At 41.3% G+C, this 19,020-nt stretch overlaps 1 protein-coding gene across 4 annotated transcripts in view; it reads right to left on the bottom strand.

Moving 5' to 3' along the window:
* Positions 1-19,020, bottom strand: part of SMURF1 (SMAD specific E3 ubiquitin protein ligase 1) — a 50,688-nt gene that overhangs the window by 10,783 nt on the left and 20,885 nt on the right. For 2 of the 4 annotated variants that reach the window (XM_083474728.1, XM_083474729.1), the window contains exons 2-11: positions 12,736-12,774; positions 11,756-11,864; positions 10,533-10,666; positions 10,342-10,407; positions 8,552-8,627; positions 7,677-7,921; positions 5,303-5,387; positions 4,880-5,026; positions 3,125-3,326; positions 2,649-2,752 (exon numbers count right to left, since the gene is read on the bottom strand). In XM_083474728.1, coding sequence (XP_083330854.1) covers positions 2,649-2,752; positions 3,125-3,326; positions 4,880-5,026; positions 5,303-5,387; positions 7,677-7,921; positions 8,552-8,627; positions 10,342-10,407; positions 10,533-10,666; positions 11,756-11,864; positions 12,736-12,774 — 1,207 coding nt within the window. The remainder of the gene's footprint in view (positions 1-2,648; positions 2,753-3,124; positions 3,327-4,879; positions 5,027-5,302; positions 5,388-7,676; positions 7,922-8,551; positions 8,628-10,341; positions 10,408-10,532; positions 10,667-11,755; positions 11,865-12,735; positions 12,775-19,020) is intronic. The other 2 variants (XM_083474730.1, XM_083474731.1) reach the window with 1 other exon arrangement.

Below are 19,020 nucleotides of genomic sequence, written 5' to 3'. Positions count from 1 at the left end.
CCATTAGACACAACCAGGCATTCTTTTCAAGCTGGCTTCATTGGCTCTGTCAAGCTGTGTCGTTTGCTTAAACCATAATGACCGTGAGCTGCATGCTGGTGCAGACAGCTAGAGAGACCTTGCTGTGTACTTCCGCTAATCTGTGGGGAAACAACCAGGGACCAGCTAGCTCAGTGTTAGGCTCAAAGTAGCACTCACCGTTTCTTTCCAAATGAGTCATGACCGGAAAGCCAAGAACAAACCTTGGCTCCAGATAATGATAGTGATTTGTTTTGGATTGAAACCACAAGTGCCGGTTTGGACGTAAGACTGTCAAGGATGCTTTAGTTGAGATTCCTGCATTGAAGGGGGTTGGGCTGGATGTCCCTTAGGGGTCCCTTCCAACTCTAAAATCTCACCTAAGTTTATATAGGAAGTCAGGTAAGAGTTTGTTTTCTATTCTGTAAATTAACACGTTTCTAAAATATTGTTTTGGCAGCAAGATGAGAGCAAGCTCCTAAAAATCAATAGAAGGATGGTTACCTAATATGATTAAGCAAAATAATCTTGATTAGAGCTGAAGACAGCAATATAATGGTACTGCATATCTTTTTGTACTTTTGTGTGTCTGTCTCTAGATTTTTTAATTGTCCGTAGCCAATGACTGCTACAAAGCAACTTGCAAAGAACACCTCCAAGATAATCCAAATGTAAGTTCTGTTTAACATGTAATTTCCAGAAATGCAAGTTATCAAAACTTAACAATGTAAACATTACCAAATCATTGTATCTCTCTCTCTCTCTCCCTCTCTCTCTCTCTCCACATACAAAATAGAATCTTATTCCCCATAAGGCACATCTACAATTTTCTTCAATATGACTTTTATCCAGGGGTGCGTATTTGTTCTTGTAAACACAACTAAAAGGATACAAAAGGACACTCCAGATAGTTTTGATCATGTGACTGGTGAAGAGGAAGCTGCTAAACAAAGGGAATTCTACAGGAACTTAGTTTCTGGAAATACTTTGGTGACTGCCTGGTTTCTGTGATGATATGTTGAGAGTTTCTACCTGGGGTAACTGTGGGTTTATTGCACAACATGGGTCCCCCTGAAGCTAAATGGAGGCATTTGAATAGGCTGTGCTAGAGCATTCAGCAGCCGTCTAGACAGATATAAAGCACAGACAAGATAAACTCTTGCAACACGCCAGTGATGACAAGGGAGAGGTCAAAAGGGAAGCGCTCCAGACAACAAGAATTTTGTCTAGAGAATTTAAGATCAGAGAATGTATCACTGGAGTTAGACAAAAGAAAAGTCTTACTCAGGGCAATTTTAGTCACTGGCACACTCAGCCCTTGGAAGAGCTTCCCAACTCGGATGCAAGAGAGGAATCAGCATTACAATCAGATCCCTGGATCAGACACAGACCTATCACCAGGAGCAGCGCAATGCAAAAGATTGTGTCCAAGCTCTACTCACAGTAGCCCCATTGAAATTAATGGACCTACATTAATTATGTCCATTTCACTGAGTCTACTCTAAGTAAAACTAACATTGATTGCAACCCTCAGATGCCAGAGGGTTATATCCAAGTTAAGATAAAGAGAATGCAAAACATCTTCAAAAACTATTATAGCAATTTAGAGAAGTGGATATATTATGTTGTCCTTTCTCACCTTGGGGTTCCCAGGTGTTGTTGGGCTACCACTCCCCTCATCCTTAACTGCTGCCCCTGCTGGCTATGGATGATAGGAGTTGTAATTCAACATCTGGGGCCAGAGATTGAGAAAGTCTCCCTTAAAGGCTAACATTGTGGCATATACTTTTATAGGAACACATAGGACTCTTGATTTCTGGCATCTTTCCGAAAATTATTTTTAATTTAGAAGGAAGGAAATGATTGTTGTGTGTCTAGTTATTCAGGAGACAGTTTCATAAAGCACTGGATTCTAGAACCACTGAGTATTTCATAAAAAACATACCATTAAAAAGCGCAACTTCCAAATGTGAGGGCAAAATCAAGAAGTACTAAATTTTAAAACCTTTAATTCTGTGTTGATCTGAAGAGCAATGGCATTAAAATATGACATATGGAGGAGAGCAAGAACGTACAAGCTTTCAAACACCACAGAACCTGTCTTAAAGGCAGAAGCTGTCAATGTTCACATCTCCATAGCTTTTAATCTTTCTGAATCCATGGAAATTCAAAAACTTGATTTGTTACTATTTCAATATTTTTAAAAACAATGCTTACATTTATTAACACCCCACCTTTCTGTCTCAGTAGGCTTCCTCTTCTGCCAGACACTGCACATTAGCTATTAAGAGGCCATCTCTCCTGGGTGGAACGAGGCCGCCATTATTTTAAGCAGGGCAGGGGGCAGAAGGGGTCACTTGCTGCTCCAGCCTGTTGAGGGGACAAGGTGCAGAGGCACAGCCCCCTGCCCAGCTTGGGGAAAGGGGGCAAATAGGACCATGCTGCTGGATCAAGCCCAAGGCCTTGTAAAGGCTGGCCCTTGTAATGCCAAACCTTGGTAAATTGTAGCATTACATGCTAAGGCTGACATCATTCGTGGGTTTGATAAAATGTTCCTTTGATTTTTTCTCTGCAATATTTGGAGGGCTTCCTTTGCCCAGTACATGCCATTTTAAGAACTTGTCTTTCACCTTGCCACTCCACCATAATCCAAGCCTTCTTCTCCTCGAAATTTCACCATCAGTCTCTTCTTTAGATCTTTTGGCCTCATCTTCATTATCTGCCGGTATGATTCCTGTAGTAAGAAACAGAAGTATACTCTCAGGAAATGAACACTTTTTCAACAGTAGCTACTCTTCACATATCTAGGGGATATCTAGAGGTGCCCTTCTTGCACCACTGCTTAAGTCATAGCCCTCAGGAAATTTTAGCTGTGTTTAGAATGGCAAACCTTCCTTATAGCTGCTGAACAGTGATTTTTTATCTCAAATTTAACATCATTTGACATTAGGTTCACTTTGTGATTCATTCTAATGGCTTTCATTATATCTTTAGGCCTCACAGGGGCAGCATTTATGATAAGCTGCATCTGCAGAAATCCATAGCCATTACATAGATGCAATGGAAAGGCTAAACCTCCCACTATCTTAGACACAGATCGACATACCTCAAATATTTCTTCCCTCGACACTTCGATGCGGCAGTGGCCAGCTTGGGGTTGCTGGAGGGAGAGCTCATGCCTGAGGATCTTGAGCTTCTGCACCAAGTCTCGCTCGTATCTCTGGGCAGGCAACTCCTCGCTGTCTTCCAATGATCCCTCACTCGGCACTGGCAAAGGCTGGTTGGGCTCTTTTAGTTGGCATTGGTGACTGGAGGGAAAGGTGAGAAGATTACTCTCAAAAGGGAATGAAGAAGGGAGGATTGCCACTACAGTGGGAAGCCACATAGTCTCTTGACATCAGTATCTAGAACGTTGGTGCGGGTTTTGATCTGTTTTTAGTTACTGCTGGCTTTAATTCTTTGAATTATTGTTCATTAACTTTTTTTAACTGTTTTATTCTTTTGGTAAACCATTTTGAAAGGTTTTTTTTTACAATAAGCGATGTATAAATTTTATGAAATAAAAGAAATCAGTATCAGGAAACAAGATTAGACAAACTTTTCATAACTTATAAAGAACTAGATAAGGAAATTGATTACACAAAGGTATAGTCTGTTGCAGCAAATAAAAAAGTGTCTCCTGTAGTAGCTTTAACTCATTTATGCTACCATATATTGGCTTTCAAGACAATAGCAACATGCATCAAATATTTTTATACCTCCATAATACTAGCATTCGTACTTCTTTACTTGTAGTAGTGGAACTATGCTTCTCCAGGTCCATATTTAGAGCTATAGTTACACTGCAAAAACCCTCATGTAACACAATGAACAACTGGAGCCAACTCAACAAATCTTACTTCATTATGTGACATGCAGTTTTGTACTTATTTCAAAAGCACAAATACTCCTGTGTCCACTATGGAACACAGAAGCAGGCAGTTAAATGAAACTTCAGATCAGCTATTCAGAAATCAAAAGCTAAAATGAAAATGAAGCAATGGCTTTCATCAGACCAGTATATGTTTGAGACCATGGAAGCAAGCTTTTGCATTAAACAAACTTTCCCTTCATCATAGGTGTTCATAATGTAGATCAAATGAGCCACCCACCCACTGATACGAGTTCAGTTGCAGAGCACATTTTTATGTATATAGGAAGATACAGGTAAGGGTGTGTTTGTGTGTGTGTGTGTAAGGCTGTTGTCATGTAGCAGCCACACCGATCCAATTTGAGGCACGTCTGGCAGGCAGGTGAGCAAGCAAGCAATAAGCATGGGTGGAAGGCGGCCCAGGAGAACTGTTTAATAGAAGCGGGGGCACCTCACTGGCAAAGGGATATATAAGGTTTGAAGGGTTGTTTTTTTACAATTGAGCAGTATATAAATTTTATGAAATAAAGGCCTGGGCGGGGTTGGCTAGCAAAGCCTGGAACCTTCAAATTAAACAGGATGGGAAAGAGACCCAAACAGCCACTGCCAGTCAAGAGCAGGCAGCAGGCGGCTACATTACTACATATCAGCACATATCAAAGCCCTCTCAGTTTCAAAAGTAAATTGGAATGTAGTGCAGTGGGGGAGGGGCACAGTGAAACTCATTTGCATGTTGCGTTGTTCTTTGGATTCTACTCTACTTTCATCAAGCATTTGGCCTTGCGGGCAGGAATCAGCTTGCAACATCCCTCTCTGGGGGAAAACAAATTATTTTAGTACTGAAATTTTCTTTGCCCATGTAGCCCCACTGCGCTTGCTCCGCTTGTGCTGCTGGGTCAGCTGTTATGATTCTGAGCCACAGAAGCACATGGCAACACACTGCTTTCTTACTTCATGATGTGATGCAGTCTTGGGTCTGTGAATTGTGTGGTTCTGTTATTATGATCTACAAAATATATTCTTCCCGACACTGTACTTCTAACTTCCCAACCTGGTGGTAGAGGTCCAAGTTCATCACAATTCACACTGTTAAGGTCTCTATGAAAAGCAAAAGAACAATTTAAACATACATATTTAAGCTTAACACTAACATTTATCTTAGAAAAAACATGAGGAACTCTGAGGTGCTGGGAGGGGGGGAACGATAAAGGGCATCAATTTTTGGTTAACAAACCCTAACTTATATAGAAATAACATTTCCCCCCCCCCTAAGTATGAGGCTTTATAAGGAACTATCTGAAGTGTATTTTTTCCCCAAACACAGGTACAAGCTACCTGCCCAAACCCAGATGAACTCAAGACTGCCATACATACCTTGGTATCCTGGGGTCATGCCATGTGCTAACACCAGTTTGTGTATGTAAAAAGTAAACTTGTCCCTGTACTGTTGTCCTTTGTTCTACAAAGATAGGGAAAAGATGCTACAGTGAGCAGTCCAAAGGAAAAACTGTGCAACAACAAAATATCTGCGAAAGCTCAGCTAAAGCTTAAAAGCAGCTGTATATAGCATTACTTAAAATGTACTATTTGCCCTAGTTATGAGTAAAAAGAAACAGCAATACAAAGAACTGCATCAGATACTTGACACAGCTTACATGTTCACAAAAAGAGCTTACCATTTTTGTCACCCACCCAATTCCAGTTCACCTCACCTATACCATCCCATATCGATCCAGAAAGACACTTCTTTGTTCACGATTATTTCCATAGGCTTTAAGATGAACAATTACTATGGACATGAGGTGTTGTGGCTCCCTATGCACAGCTCCCTTTGTAGAAGGCTCTCAAGGAACCATCTCCATTCTGCAAGGCCATTTGCTTTTTCACACAGATCTACCGGGCGACGGGAAGGGGGTGAAGAGACATGAACCTTTGGAAGACAGCTAATAGTTACCAGTGAATGTGTGTATGCCCCGTGTAAGCATCTGACACTCTGGGGAGCAGCTGCTACATCAGCTTTGTACAACCTGGTGACCTCCAAATGTTGCTGGACTACAACTCCCAGCAACCCCAGCCAGTATGGCCAATGGAGCAACAACTGGGGGAAAAACTGCGCATCTACTAAAATGATTTCATTTGTCTTGGGACATGCAAAGCATCCACACTCCCTTTCTGCTTCCCACTAGTTATCCCAGCCCCCTGATCCAAATATATATATATATACTTGCCAGCAGGCAGTAAATGACAGAATATAACACCAACAGTGCTGTCATAATACCTGTTGACTACAGACCAGTATATAATGAAACCCACTCACTCACCCCGCCACCTCAAAAAGGAAAACCAAGGAAAACAAACCACACCTTCATGAAGAAATCAGAAAATGTGCTTAAAAGGGAAACTTACAACTAGCAAGACAGACCGGGGGGAGTTCCAAGAAAAAAACTGAATATAGTTGACAGGGTGGTTTTAAAGCTCAGGCCGGCTTGGGGAGGCATGAGGCTGTGCCACTTCAGCAATACATGCTCCCTGCACCCCTTGGTCTGGCTGGCTAAGCTGGGGAGCAGAAAGCAGCACTGCACAGGAGACAGGCAGGAGTTCAGGTTGCTATGCCCTTGGGACCTTCTGCACTGGTCCAGGAGCAATGTAAAACTGCTTCGGCCTTTGCTACTTGGGCAGCCACATGGCAGGTTGCCCACAGACGCTTGAAGCAGGCAAGATATATTGCTCATAATACAGCTGCCCAAGCTGGTCAATTAAAAGCTACAGTGGTGCCTCGCAAGACGAAAAGAATCCGTTCTGTGATTCTCTTCGTCTAGCGTTTTTTTTGTTTTTTTCGTCTTGCGAAGCAAGCCCATTGACAGATTAGCAGATTAGCACTATTAGCGCTATTAGCGGCTTTTAGCGGCTTATCTGCTGATCGGATCAGCTGATAAGCGGCTTAGAAAAAGGGGGGAGGGGAAAAAACCAGCAGGAACTCGCAAGACACTGTCGTCTTGCGAAGCAAGCCCATAGGAAATTCGTTTTGCGAAGCACCTCCAAAATGGAAAACCCTTTCGTCTAGCGGGGTTTCCATCTTGCGAGGCATTCGTCTTGCGGGGCACCACTGTATTTGCACTTTAGTAACCTAGAACAGAGTTTTCTCTAGACAATAATATTTTTAATGTATTTAGGCTAAACTGTGTCACTTGGACAAGTGCCCCAGTTTCACATGGAATGAAAGAGGTACAAAAATAAAGAGTGGTGGTTAAGAGTTCACCAGACCCTACTTTCTCTCATAACTTCCTTTACTGTGTGTATATGTACTTGTGTTTGAGGGTGGGGGTCAGTTACATTGCACAATCAAGGTAGAATCGTGCAAGAAATCTATGTTCTCTCAAATGACTTAATTTGGAATATAATGACAGCAGATGAGATCCAAAGTGCTGCGCAGAAACCAGAAACTCCTTGCTGCAAATAAGGGCAAGAAGGGAAATTAGATGGGGGGGAGGACTGGGAGACGGAGCTCTACAGATACTGAACACCCCAACCCCACAACCACTTGAACTCTCCACTGCATACCAAAGATTTAAATGCAGTCAACAACATTTCAGAGCTACCCTCTCTGCAGACCAGATGAGTTTTCTGAAAACCCAATCTTAACTTTGCTTTCCTGCACTGGATGAAAATGTCTCCTCTGGCCTGAAGAGCATGCAAATGCACGCAAACAGAATTTCTTAGGACATGTATCAGAGATTGCTCCTCTTACCATAGCCTTCAGGCAAGTCAGGCGATGGGGACTGATGACCATGTGGCCTATTTTGGGGGGTTTGTACATGGCCTCTCACATCAGGAGTCCGTAAACGCTGCACCTGGAGTGTCTGGTCCTGACTGGGGGATTCCACAAATCTACAATTCCCTCCTCCAGCAGCTCCAGTGCTGTCTGTGTATGGCGCTGGCTCCTCCATGTAACAGCTCAGTGGCCTTCCAGGTCCTGAGTCTTCGTAAACCGTTCTGAAATAAGGGAGGCTCATAAAGTTAGAAAATTTCACACAAGCCTAAGAGAATGTTAGGGGAATTTCATTCAGGGAAATAACTGGACTTCAAGCATAGATCATCACTGAAAAAGACAGTCTCAGAAGGCTTATGTCAAGGTAAGAGTGTCTTGAAGGCACTAAGCAGATCTCCTCTAACAAGGGGCTGGAGAAAGTTCCTACACTTGTCTTCCAGCTTTCTGTGCCACAATTCTGCCAGGAGTCAGCCATGAAACCTCTGTTCTGGATTCAATATTGTGACAAGGGGAGACAGTCACTTGTGAGCAGAGCAGGATGAGTTATACCAGGGTGAAGGCAAAGATGCAGCCCTTCCAGAGTCAACCTTCCCTGCTTTTTACAGTTGACCAAGGGTGATTAGGTTGGCCTGATTGCTAGTCCCCATTTTGTGTTTCACTTGCAGACCTTAAGAATGAACTCCTAGCTAACAAAATCAATGAGATTTTGACTCCTTCCATTTTTTTAAAAAAAGTTTACTTAACAATTAACATGCTCCAGAACAAAAATACAGATCTTATTCATTCATTTAACTGAGTAAGATGACTATGAATCAGGAGATCCAGGGGATTCCACTAGGAAATGAAATACCTACCCTTCATTCTCCAGCAGCCCCCTGCAATCTACAACAGACCCTCCTGTGCCTATCCTGTCCCGTGTCTGTAAGCTGACTGGAATGAGAAAAAGAAATGAAAGCCATGATTAAAATCCATAGGTGCAAAAACCTATTCAACCCCAGTTAAAATGCAAGGAACACAATGGAGAGGCTTCATTCAATTGGCAAGCATTCCTACACTTTTTAATAATCCACGTGCATATTCAAGATTTCACCCCTCCTTACAACAGTAAACACCCCAAATATTTCGATTGGTGTTTTTAGAGTTATTATGGATAATACACAGACTCAGAGCAGACCCACTGAAATCAGTAGACTTAAATTACGTCAGTTGACTTCAGCGAGTCCACCCAGGGTATGACTTAGTTGGCTACTGCCTTATACTTTTATATTGTGATGATACAATGTCATTCATAAATCATAATATGACACTCCTTAAGAAAACAGCCGTTTAAGGCTACAATCCTTAAATGAGACAAAGTCTCACTGAATTCATTGTGGTTTACTCCTGAGTATACATACATAGGGCTGCGCTCTAATTCTGCTATCCAAAATGTGCTAAATGTGCAAATAATTATTTCTACTTCTACAAATTAAAAATAACACATAACCTAGGCTTTGATATTTTTCTAATAAGAAATACTCTACTTTGGATAAAAATGTGAAGGATTCTGCATAAACAGATATTTGCCTCTCAAAACTGTTGGAAAGCAGAACATTTGCCACTAGGCGGCATTCTAAAATGGAGCATCTTTTTTTTTGCCTGTTATGCATTTCTTCTTTCAGAAAAAGACAGTTTCTCACATCCATGGTTTTCCAAACATGCTTTCCAGACAGCAAGACAGAGCAACAGCCTACAGAATGCTGAGCATGCAATCAAAGTCAGAATGCAGCAACTTCACTTGCAAGTTTAACACCATACTAACATTGGACAAAACAAATCCCACCCAGTGGCTGGAGCAGAGCCAGTTGCCAATCACTGCCCCCCTAAATTTACATGCTTCTCACTGAAAGAAGTTTCCTGTCTCAGAGCAGCTGGAGTGAGAGATCTGACAAGCTACTCACCCTGGAATAATTGATAGTCTACTGCAGGCTTCCTCAACCTTGGCCCTCCAGATGTTTTTGGCCTACAACTCCCATGATCCCTAGCTAGCAGGACCAGTGGTCAGGGATGATGGGAATTGTAGTCTCAAAACATCTGGAGGGCCGAGGTTGAAGAAGCCTGCAGTAGACTATCAGTTATAAAGTCTACTGCTTTATAACTGCCGCTGAACATTCTCACAATACTACAACATTTCATATGTTAAAAAGCCCCAAGGTGACTTTAAAAGTTTTGTTTTCTAAAAACTGCAAGTGAATAGGCTATGCAAGTCTCCTATGGGAGTGAATTCATGAGCGAGGGCACTCTCCGTATATTTGATTAGGTTTGAATCTCCAACAAAGGAGACATTCCAACAAAAAGATCTTAAGATGGGAAGTTTCTGTGGGGAAGACACTTTTAAAGTCCCTAGCACTTGAGCTTAGAGTAGCGCCTACACCTTGAAGCTTGCTCAGAACCTAGAAACCAGCAACTCTTAGGTTTTGCACATGCCAAGCTGCTAACCCCATCAGCACCAGGCAGACACAGTTAGAACTGGATGAAGCTGCCAATCCTGAAGAGAGCATCACATAAAGTACTTTTGAACTTGAGAACCTCTCTATATCCAAGGCTCTGAAGGAAAGAGATACTATTTTTGTTATCTATGCAGACAGGAATGTTTTCCTCTTACCCACTATCTGGCCTCGTACTGCATCGGTATCTGTGGGGTTTAGTTTGCATAGATCCAAACGCTGGTCTGCAAATGAACAATTGGAAAAAAAACTTGACCCAAGAGTGTACTCAGCTGGCAATCGACATTCAGTACTCAGACACAAGTCACTGTCAATCACAGCAAACACTGAGTAAGTATTACATGCTTACATCCAGTATCTTTTAGCCTACTGATGGCATTGGAAAGGAGTCGAACACACCCCAGGAAGCCAGCTCCCTGCTTTTTGTGTATTTTCTTGTGGTTCCAGACACTGATGGTGATAGAATCCGATTTCCCAACATATCTAGGATAATCAGTTTGAGAAAGATACTTGGTTGAGGTTTATTTTTTGCTATGGCATAGCATTTATGTCCATGAAAAGCGAGCTCATTTTAATAATTCATTGGTCACGTCGCAACTTTATCAAATATAGAAACGTAATTATTCATTAGATGGCTATAATTTTACACAGCGTGCTAAAGTGATAATGCAGCAGCTCTTGTTAATTACAGACAACCTTATTACAAACTGGGGAGCGCCGAGCTCATTAGGGTATGGAGACAGAATTCAAGGAGGGAGGCAGAGTGACTCCATCAATACACTGTGGGTTTAATCTTACTAGACAGGACAAGTGAAGCTATCAGTATATAGATAGGCTCCAAAGAGTCACTCACTCTGTGCACCCAAGAGTAATCGGGTTTCTAAAAATAAAAGTAAAAAAACCCTTATGGCAAGCCGTTTCTGAACAGAAGGGACTTTCAATAATATATTCCAAAATGACATATGGCTCTTTTCCTTCAAGAAGAGTAAAATCAAAAACAAAACAAAAATCCACCAGGCATGCGCAAGCCCGTAGGCACACTTAAAACAGTCCTTTGGGCCCTGGCTGGAGTATTTAGATTTCAATGCATGCCTGGGAGAGTGAAGACTTGCAAGTTATCAACAGAGCCATGACTCCATAGCACTCATGCCTGGGGAGCAGACATGCACTCTTCCCCTGCAACAGCTGCTAGGAAAAGCCAGGAGTCATATAGACTATATGCTGCCGGTTCCCAAGAGGAAGTGCTCCAGCACCAGGAACAAAATCTTATGTGGGAGGGGATACTTTCTCATGCAGTCACTGCAGAACCTTGTAAGAGCAGCAGTTGGAGCACTGTACCTGTTTCAGTCACCACTGCCTTCTTACTTGCTATTTCAGAAACCTCTTGTTTATGGCAAGATGGCTAACAACAAAGAAAATTACCTTGAAGCCCAGCCATAAGGCAGAAAGGTGAGATATAAAATTTCAAAATTAATAAACAGATGAACATAAGGCTGGACATAAGATAGTCTCTTTCTTTTTCAGACTCGACACCCATTCTGTGATTTACCCTTCACAGAACAGATAACTCACAGATCATAGTGTTGGTTCCACTTGGGATCTAGCGTGTTCTTCACAGTGTCAGTTGAGTGGCACTGACCAGAACCGTCCACCACCACCTTTGCAAATGGGTCAGGAAGCCCTGGAAAGAATCAAAAGAAAAAAATCACCATGAAGATCCATTCAGGAGGAACAATGCTACCCAACAGCTAGACTGCTTTCACTGGGTGGTGGGGGAATGAAACTATAGCACCAGTTTCACTAGCTGGCACTGGCAGCAGTGTTTAGAACATAAGCTTTCCCCCGCAAAAGATTTTGTCCACTTGGAAGTAGGGGGAAAGAATCCCCCCCCCAAAGCATGATATGTAAACAGTTCCATAGAATAGCACTTCATTAGTAAACTGAAATTTCGGGACAGGAGCACAGAGTCTGTGGACTACAACTCTCATCATTTGTGATCATTGACTATTCTGGCTGGGACTGATAGAAGATGGAGGGCTGTTAAGCTCCCCATCTCTGTTCCATGAAATGTGAGGGGTTGTTACAGCTAAGGCAACATTCCCAAGTCCTCATTGTATGAGTTTCCATCTGTCACACCAAGCTCCTTCAAGGAAAGAGGCTGTTTGACCATGGGCATTTGAAACAGCAAGCCAATTCTCATGTTAATTCACTGTGACTTGATACTGCTATATCACAAGAGCAGATATTTACCAGGCCTTACACTGCCATTCCTGAGTTAGAGTAGTAAGAAGGGAAGAGTGGACGGAAATAAAATTATTTGTCCATGGTTGTCGGGGTCAAGATCCAATTTTAGGAAACTAGCTCACCGGAGAAGGGGCAGCACATAGCACACTGCTACATAGTCTGTACAAAATAACTTTCAGACAGTTATGGCTCTGGCTCCTGAGAAACTATCATGAAATGACACCCAAAGAGTAAAAAATGGGCCTACCATTAATATAATAGCTTAAGGTGCATACAAAAAAATGGAAAATTGTATAAGAACTACTTACTGAAGAAATCTTTTTTTGCAAGGTTCTTGGCACAAAGCACTACAAAAAAAGAAGAGGAAAACTTATCAAATTCTACACATATCTTACTACAAACCACTTAAGCAGGGGAAAAGTGTATACAATGGTTCCCCTCAGGTTACAGACGCTTCAGGTTACAGACTCTGCTAACCCAGAAATAGTACCACAGGTTAAAAACTTTGCTTCAGGATGAGAACAGAAATCGTGTGGCGGCAGTGGGAGGCCCAATTAGCTAAAGTGGTACCTCAGGTTAAGAACAGACCTCCAGAACGAATGAAGTTCTTAACCCAAGGTACCACTGTAGTGTACAACTGAGGAACATATACAATGTGATTAGCAACTAGCAGGATTAAACATGAAGATTATTTTTCATGGACTCTCACAATGCATAGCTTGGGTTCCCCCAAACCTTATCTAATTTATTACTATGAAGATACCAGGATAGCTTGTCTTTTGTGTTAGGGTTATTTTTCTTAGTTGGCCACTTCTGGGACATGAGGAATCTGTGCCCCACCATCCAACTGTAGGAAATTAGGTTGATATCTTTTAAAGACAGTTTTATCGGCGTCTTCATGATTTCTCATTATAGTGAGGTGTTTGTCAACAAAGGCAATACATAATGTATACAGACACATTACAATGCCACTTAAAAGGAAACTGATGAAAGGACCTTCCTTAAGACTATTTTCTTCCTGAGCACAGGTGCACTTTGGGAGGGATATTTCTTACAAGTAAAAGAAGCACACACTAAAGATTTGGCTTTAAGCTGCACTAAGTCCAGCATACAGAAAGCTCAACATCTGCTGCTTTCACCAGGAACACAATGGGATTACTGCAAATTCATTAGCAGTAGCATTACCACTACTATTTTACTATCACATTTATATCACACCTTTTCTCCGAAGAAAGCAAGGTGGTGTACCCACTTCTCCGTCTCTCCATTTTATCCTCGCAACTCTGTGAAGTAGGTTAGGCTGAGAGCGCAACTGACCCAATGTCACCCAGAGGGCTTCATGGCCGAGTGGTGATTTGAACCCGGGTCTCCCAGCTCCTAGTCCAGCACTGTCCACTACACAGGGAGGGGAAGCCAATGTGGGATTTGACATTTTTCAGCAAGGCCTGCAAGATGGAGCTGTTCTGCCAGGCCTTTGGTCTGGGCCCAGTCTGACCCCTTCTTTCTACGGCACCCTGTTAGTAAGTGGTCTCCTTGGTTCTTTCTGTCAGCCCATATGGGACCAGCTGGGCCTGGTGAACTTTTAATCCCTTACCCCTACGGTTATGATTTGTGGGTTCCCACTTAATTTTATTTTGGTTTTAAATGTGATTTGAATTGTATTTTAAACTAATTGTTTGATTTTGTGTTTTTAATGTATTATATATTTGGTGTTAGCCACCCTGAAATAAATAATAATAATAATAATAATAATAATAATAATAATAATAATGTAAGGTTCTATGCTTAGGCAGGAAGAACCAGCTCCACAAATCTAAGATGAGGGACACTAGTCTTGTCAGTAGTGCATGTGAAAAGTGAATCATTTTTGCTGCAGCAGCAAAAAAAAGGGGGGGGAGCAGCTAATGCTATTCTAGGCTGCATCAACAGAAGTCTAGTATCCAGATCAAGGGAAGTCATAGTACCACTCTATTCTGCTTTGGTCAGACCACACCTGGAGTACCGTATCAAGTTCTGGGCACCACCATTTAAAAAGGATATTGACAAGTTGGGAACGTATGCACAGAAAGGTGGCCAAGACAATCAAAGATCTGAAAACCAAGCCTTATGAAGAACTGTTGAGGGAGTTGGGTATGTTTGGCCTGGTAGAGAGGCTGAGAGGAGATATGACTGCCGCCTTCAAATATCTAAAGGTTGTCATATGGAGGATGGAGCAGGTTTGTTTTCCTCTGCTCCAGAGGCTGGGATCCAAACCAATGTGTCCAAGTTACAAATAATGAGATTCTGAATGAACCTCAGCAAGAACTTTATGACAAGTAAGAGCTGTTCAACAGTGGAACAGACTCTCACAAGAGATGGTGGGTTCTCCTTCCTTGGAGGTTTTTAAGCAGAGGTTGGATGGTCGTCTGTCATGTATGATCTATTTGAGATACCTGAATTGCAGGGAGTTGGGCTTACTTCCAACTCTTTAAATCTATGACCCCAGGTGGAAGACATTCTGCCCATACAAAGCTAGAATGTCAGGAAGGTTTACCTAGTTTCAACAAACAAGGAATTTAACATGGGGGACATGCTTTCAGAACTGTTCCAGAAGAGTCACATGATGTGCTTTCCCCAAAAGTGTAAATTAGCTTTTAGCATGGCACAACACCTCTCCTTTTAGATCAGAACATGTTAATCACATGTAAAGTTGCCCTAGGACTGCATTCATTCAGAGGCTCCCTGTATATATACACTGAAAGAAACTTCTCTTATAATGCTATTATTTTCCCTCTGTATGCTGACATATCTTAATATTCATATTTCCACTGTTTCTGCTTGACTGATTTAATTAGATTTCCACAACCTCAACAGCTGCGGCTGGAAATGTAACCTCTATGTCAGCAAGCTGAAGACTTGAGAGTAGAGTACTTTCTGTGTAATACACAGGCACAGCCATTCTACTAGTACTAAACAAGTAATCCTAGCATAGACTACTGAGTTAAGGGTCCAAGAAGCAATGCAAGATACATACTGTATTTTTTGCACCATAACACTCACTTTTTTCCGCCTAAAAAGTAAGGGGAAATGTCTGTGCGTGTTATGGAGGGAATGCCTACGGGTGACATGCCTACGGATTTTCCTCCTCTAAAAGCTACGTGCGTGTTATGGTCGGGTGCGTGTTATAGAGCGAAAAATACGGTAAAAAGAAACAAATTCAGAAAACACTGCACAAGAGTTCTAAAACAAATATCCTTGAATACTGTTACATGCAATATGGATTCCAGAATTCCGGACTACATTGAGCAAAATGACATTGTAATATTTATTTCTACAGTTTTCATATGCTTTTCAAAGGTCCAGTGCCGAGGGCCTTCTGGCGGTTCCCTCACTGCGAGAAGCCAAATTACAGGGAACCAGGCAGAGGGCCTTCTCAGTGGTGGCACCCACCCTGTAGAACACCCTCCCACAGATGTCAAAGAGAAAAACAACTACCAGACTTTTAGGAGACATCTAAAGGCAGCCTTGTTTAGGGAAGCTTTTAATGTTTGACAGACTATTGTATTTTAATATTTTGTTGGAAGCCGCCCAGAGTGGCTAGGGAAACCCAGCCAGATGGGCGGGGTATAAATAATAAATTATATTATTATTATTATTATTATTATTATTATTATTATTATTATTAATGAATTCCACAAATATTTTAAACTTCTAAACAAAAAATAATACAAACATGTCAATAACAAATCCCATTATAAAATTCTGAAGCATCAATTCACTCCTAATGCCATTCCCCACTTATAGTAGTTTGATATAGAATTACTGAGAAATGAAAAGGGGATATGAGCATTCAGTAGTCGGCAGCATTGGTTAAAAATGCAGAAAATCTGTTCATTATATTTCCATCCTGTTGATCATGATCTTAGTGCTCATCCTCATGGCTTCTCCAAACACAGTTTTCCTTTGATGGCTCTGGGTTGTTTTCCCTCATCTCTAAAAAAAAAACCCAGGCATGCACAATCACCTTCATGAAACAGCCATGAACCAACATACAGACATTTGCACAAAAGTCAGCTAAAATTTTTTTTGTATGAAAATACAATAAAAGGGAGTAGAGGATTTTTGTTGGAATAGTTTATGGAAGGTCAGGAACACAATTACAAAACACAACTTCTTGCATTAATTAATGTGTATATAAAAAAAGAGTGTGCATGTGCAAATGGGAAAGTGTAAGTTTGAGATTAATATGAATATAATGGAAAATTTGAACATATTAGCATGATGAACAGAAAATTGTATACATTGTCCAATGCATTTAACTTCCAGTTATTGGAGGGACACAATTATTTTCGCACAGCAACCAGTAAAAATGTGTGCTAACTGGGCAATATAAAAAACTATATGATGCCACTTGTATATGCACTCTATGATGCCTCGTGAATTGGTACAATGGTTCGTGCCATGCACAGTCTCCATTCAATGCATTATTTTACTTATATATTGCACATGTGTGTTGTGGTTAAAAGAAAGAGTAAGGATAAAGTAGAAGTGGAGGATAATGCTCAGAGAGAGCAAAATGGCAAGACTTTAATCCAGAAAAAGATTTGCATCCAATCACAAATGAAGTACCAAGAAACACAGTGCTTGCATGTAGCACTTAGCTTCTGAAACTACTTTCAGTTAACAATACTGTATTAGTAGTAGTCAAGCAGAAGGCAGTGTGAACAGAATTTCTCCTTACAATGGTTGGCCGCATTTTTAAGAATGCAAATGCAAAACATACACCAATCCCTGCAGTACACACACACACACACACACACACACACACACACACAATACACCACACCCTGTCTCCTGACCCAATAACTTGTACACTATTACATTAGTCTTAATAGTGAAACTTGCATAACTGGACGCAACTTGAGAGAATCTAAAATAGCTTCCACTTAAGAATTCTCTCTTCACATTTAAAAAGATATGTTAGTAAGACATTGTACAAAACACAGTATTATTAATTCTCTGACCTATGAAGTGTATTATGAACTTTTACATTTTCCTTTCCTTGATAGTTTAGAATTAGATATAATCTTAGTCCTCAATGAGCCTTCAATTAAATGACTTTAGGGGGGTGCATGTACACAGAAGCCTGAACATGAAGGTTTCGTACACAAGCAATTTTCTCCAGATTAGCCTAGTCAGACAAATATTTTTAAAAGTTGCTGATGTTTTATCAATATTACTGGGTCTCGGGTAACGCACACCATGTCAGCACTCTCATCCACAATCAAGTTGTGGGTCAGTATTGTTTAATTGTGGGTTAATCTGGCATTCAACAACCAAGGCGGACTTGCTTGATGGGGAAAGGTCCAGAATGGGCAAGGGCCTTTAAGTATCTACTGCCTCTTCTCCTTATTAAAAGTGATGACACATTTCTGCTGTCTGGTCCTGCCTCTTTGTGTGCAGAGGAGAGCATTTTAAAGAAATGGGATGCAGGGTTGAGGGGAACTGAAATTCCTCCCTGCTTGTCACTTACTTCCTCATAGATTCCCACAAAATAGTTATCTTCAACTGAGTTCACCAGAGCTTGGCTAAAATGACAAACAGCAAGACTAGCAAACTGAAGAGAGCCAAATTGTGGGCAGGGAAGCATTTAGCATGCACACAGCATTATACATACTTAGGACAGATCTTTAAACAAATAAGACTGCTGCCATCATCTTACTTTGCTCTCAGCTGGTCACAAACCAAAGCTTTTGCCCTAGTTATCAGAACATATTCAAGTACTACAAAACTGTCTTTTAAAGCAAAATCTAGGGTCTTCTCTTAGTTTTACAGAAAATAGCATTTTGGAAGAAATGGCAATATATTATAATATTTGGATACTTTCAGGTTCAATTGTGCTACTGCACAATGATAATTGTATAGTGGAACCTCGTGTTATATACCGTCTCCCTTGCGAACGCTTAGGGTTACGAGCTCCACTAACCTGGAAGTAGATGCTCCTGGTTGCGACCTTTGCCCCGGGATGTGAGCAGAAGTCGCGCAGCAGCAGCAGGAGGTGCCGTTAGCAAAACCGTGCCTCATGTTACGAGCGGTTTCAGGTTGAGAATGGACTTCTGGAACGAATTAAATTCGTAACCAGAGGTACCACTGTACTGTCAATTATTTTGTTCAGATTCTCTCAACAACTGACCAAGAGTTAGCCAATTTTATTTATTGGTTTTATGAATTTACTTTCATATAAATTTCAAGGTGATTTACAAGCATACAACAAAAACAAAATAGTTTTAAATGGGATACAAACCCAAGTCACAAATTTACACTTCCACCTCCTACCCACCCCCATACGGCTAGAAAAGCTTGTTGAAACAAAAATGTTGCCAATTTTCTCCAGGAACTACAAATAGTGGCTTCCTGTTGCATTTCAACAGGGACGCCATTCCCTAATCACACTGAAAGCCCTGATCCAATTTGCCGTGGAGAAGGTCTCTGTGGTCAATGGAAGAATAGGAAGAGAGAATTTTTGGAAAGGACAATTAAGAGTTTTGTTCTAGAACTGGAGTGGTACAGCTATCACCAACAAGATTATTAAATCAATGAGAAGAAATTATCAG

Source organism: Podarcis liolepis, assembly GCF_965112155.1.
Source record: "Podarcis liolepis genome assembly, chromosome: 14".
In the NCBI taxonomy this organism is placed as follows: Eukaryota; Metazoa; Chordata; class Lepidosauria; order Squamata; family Lacertidae; genus Podarcis; species Podarcis liolepis.
This window is presented reverse-complemented; position numbering and strand designations above follow the sequence as displayed.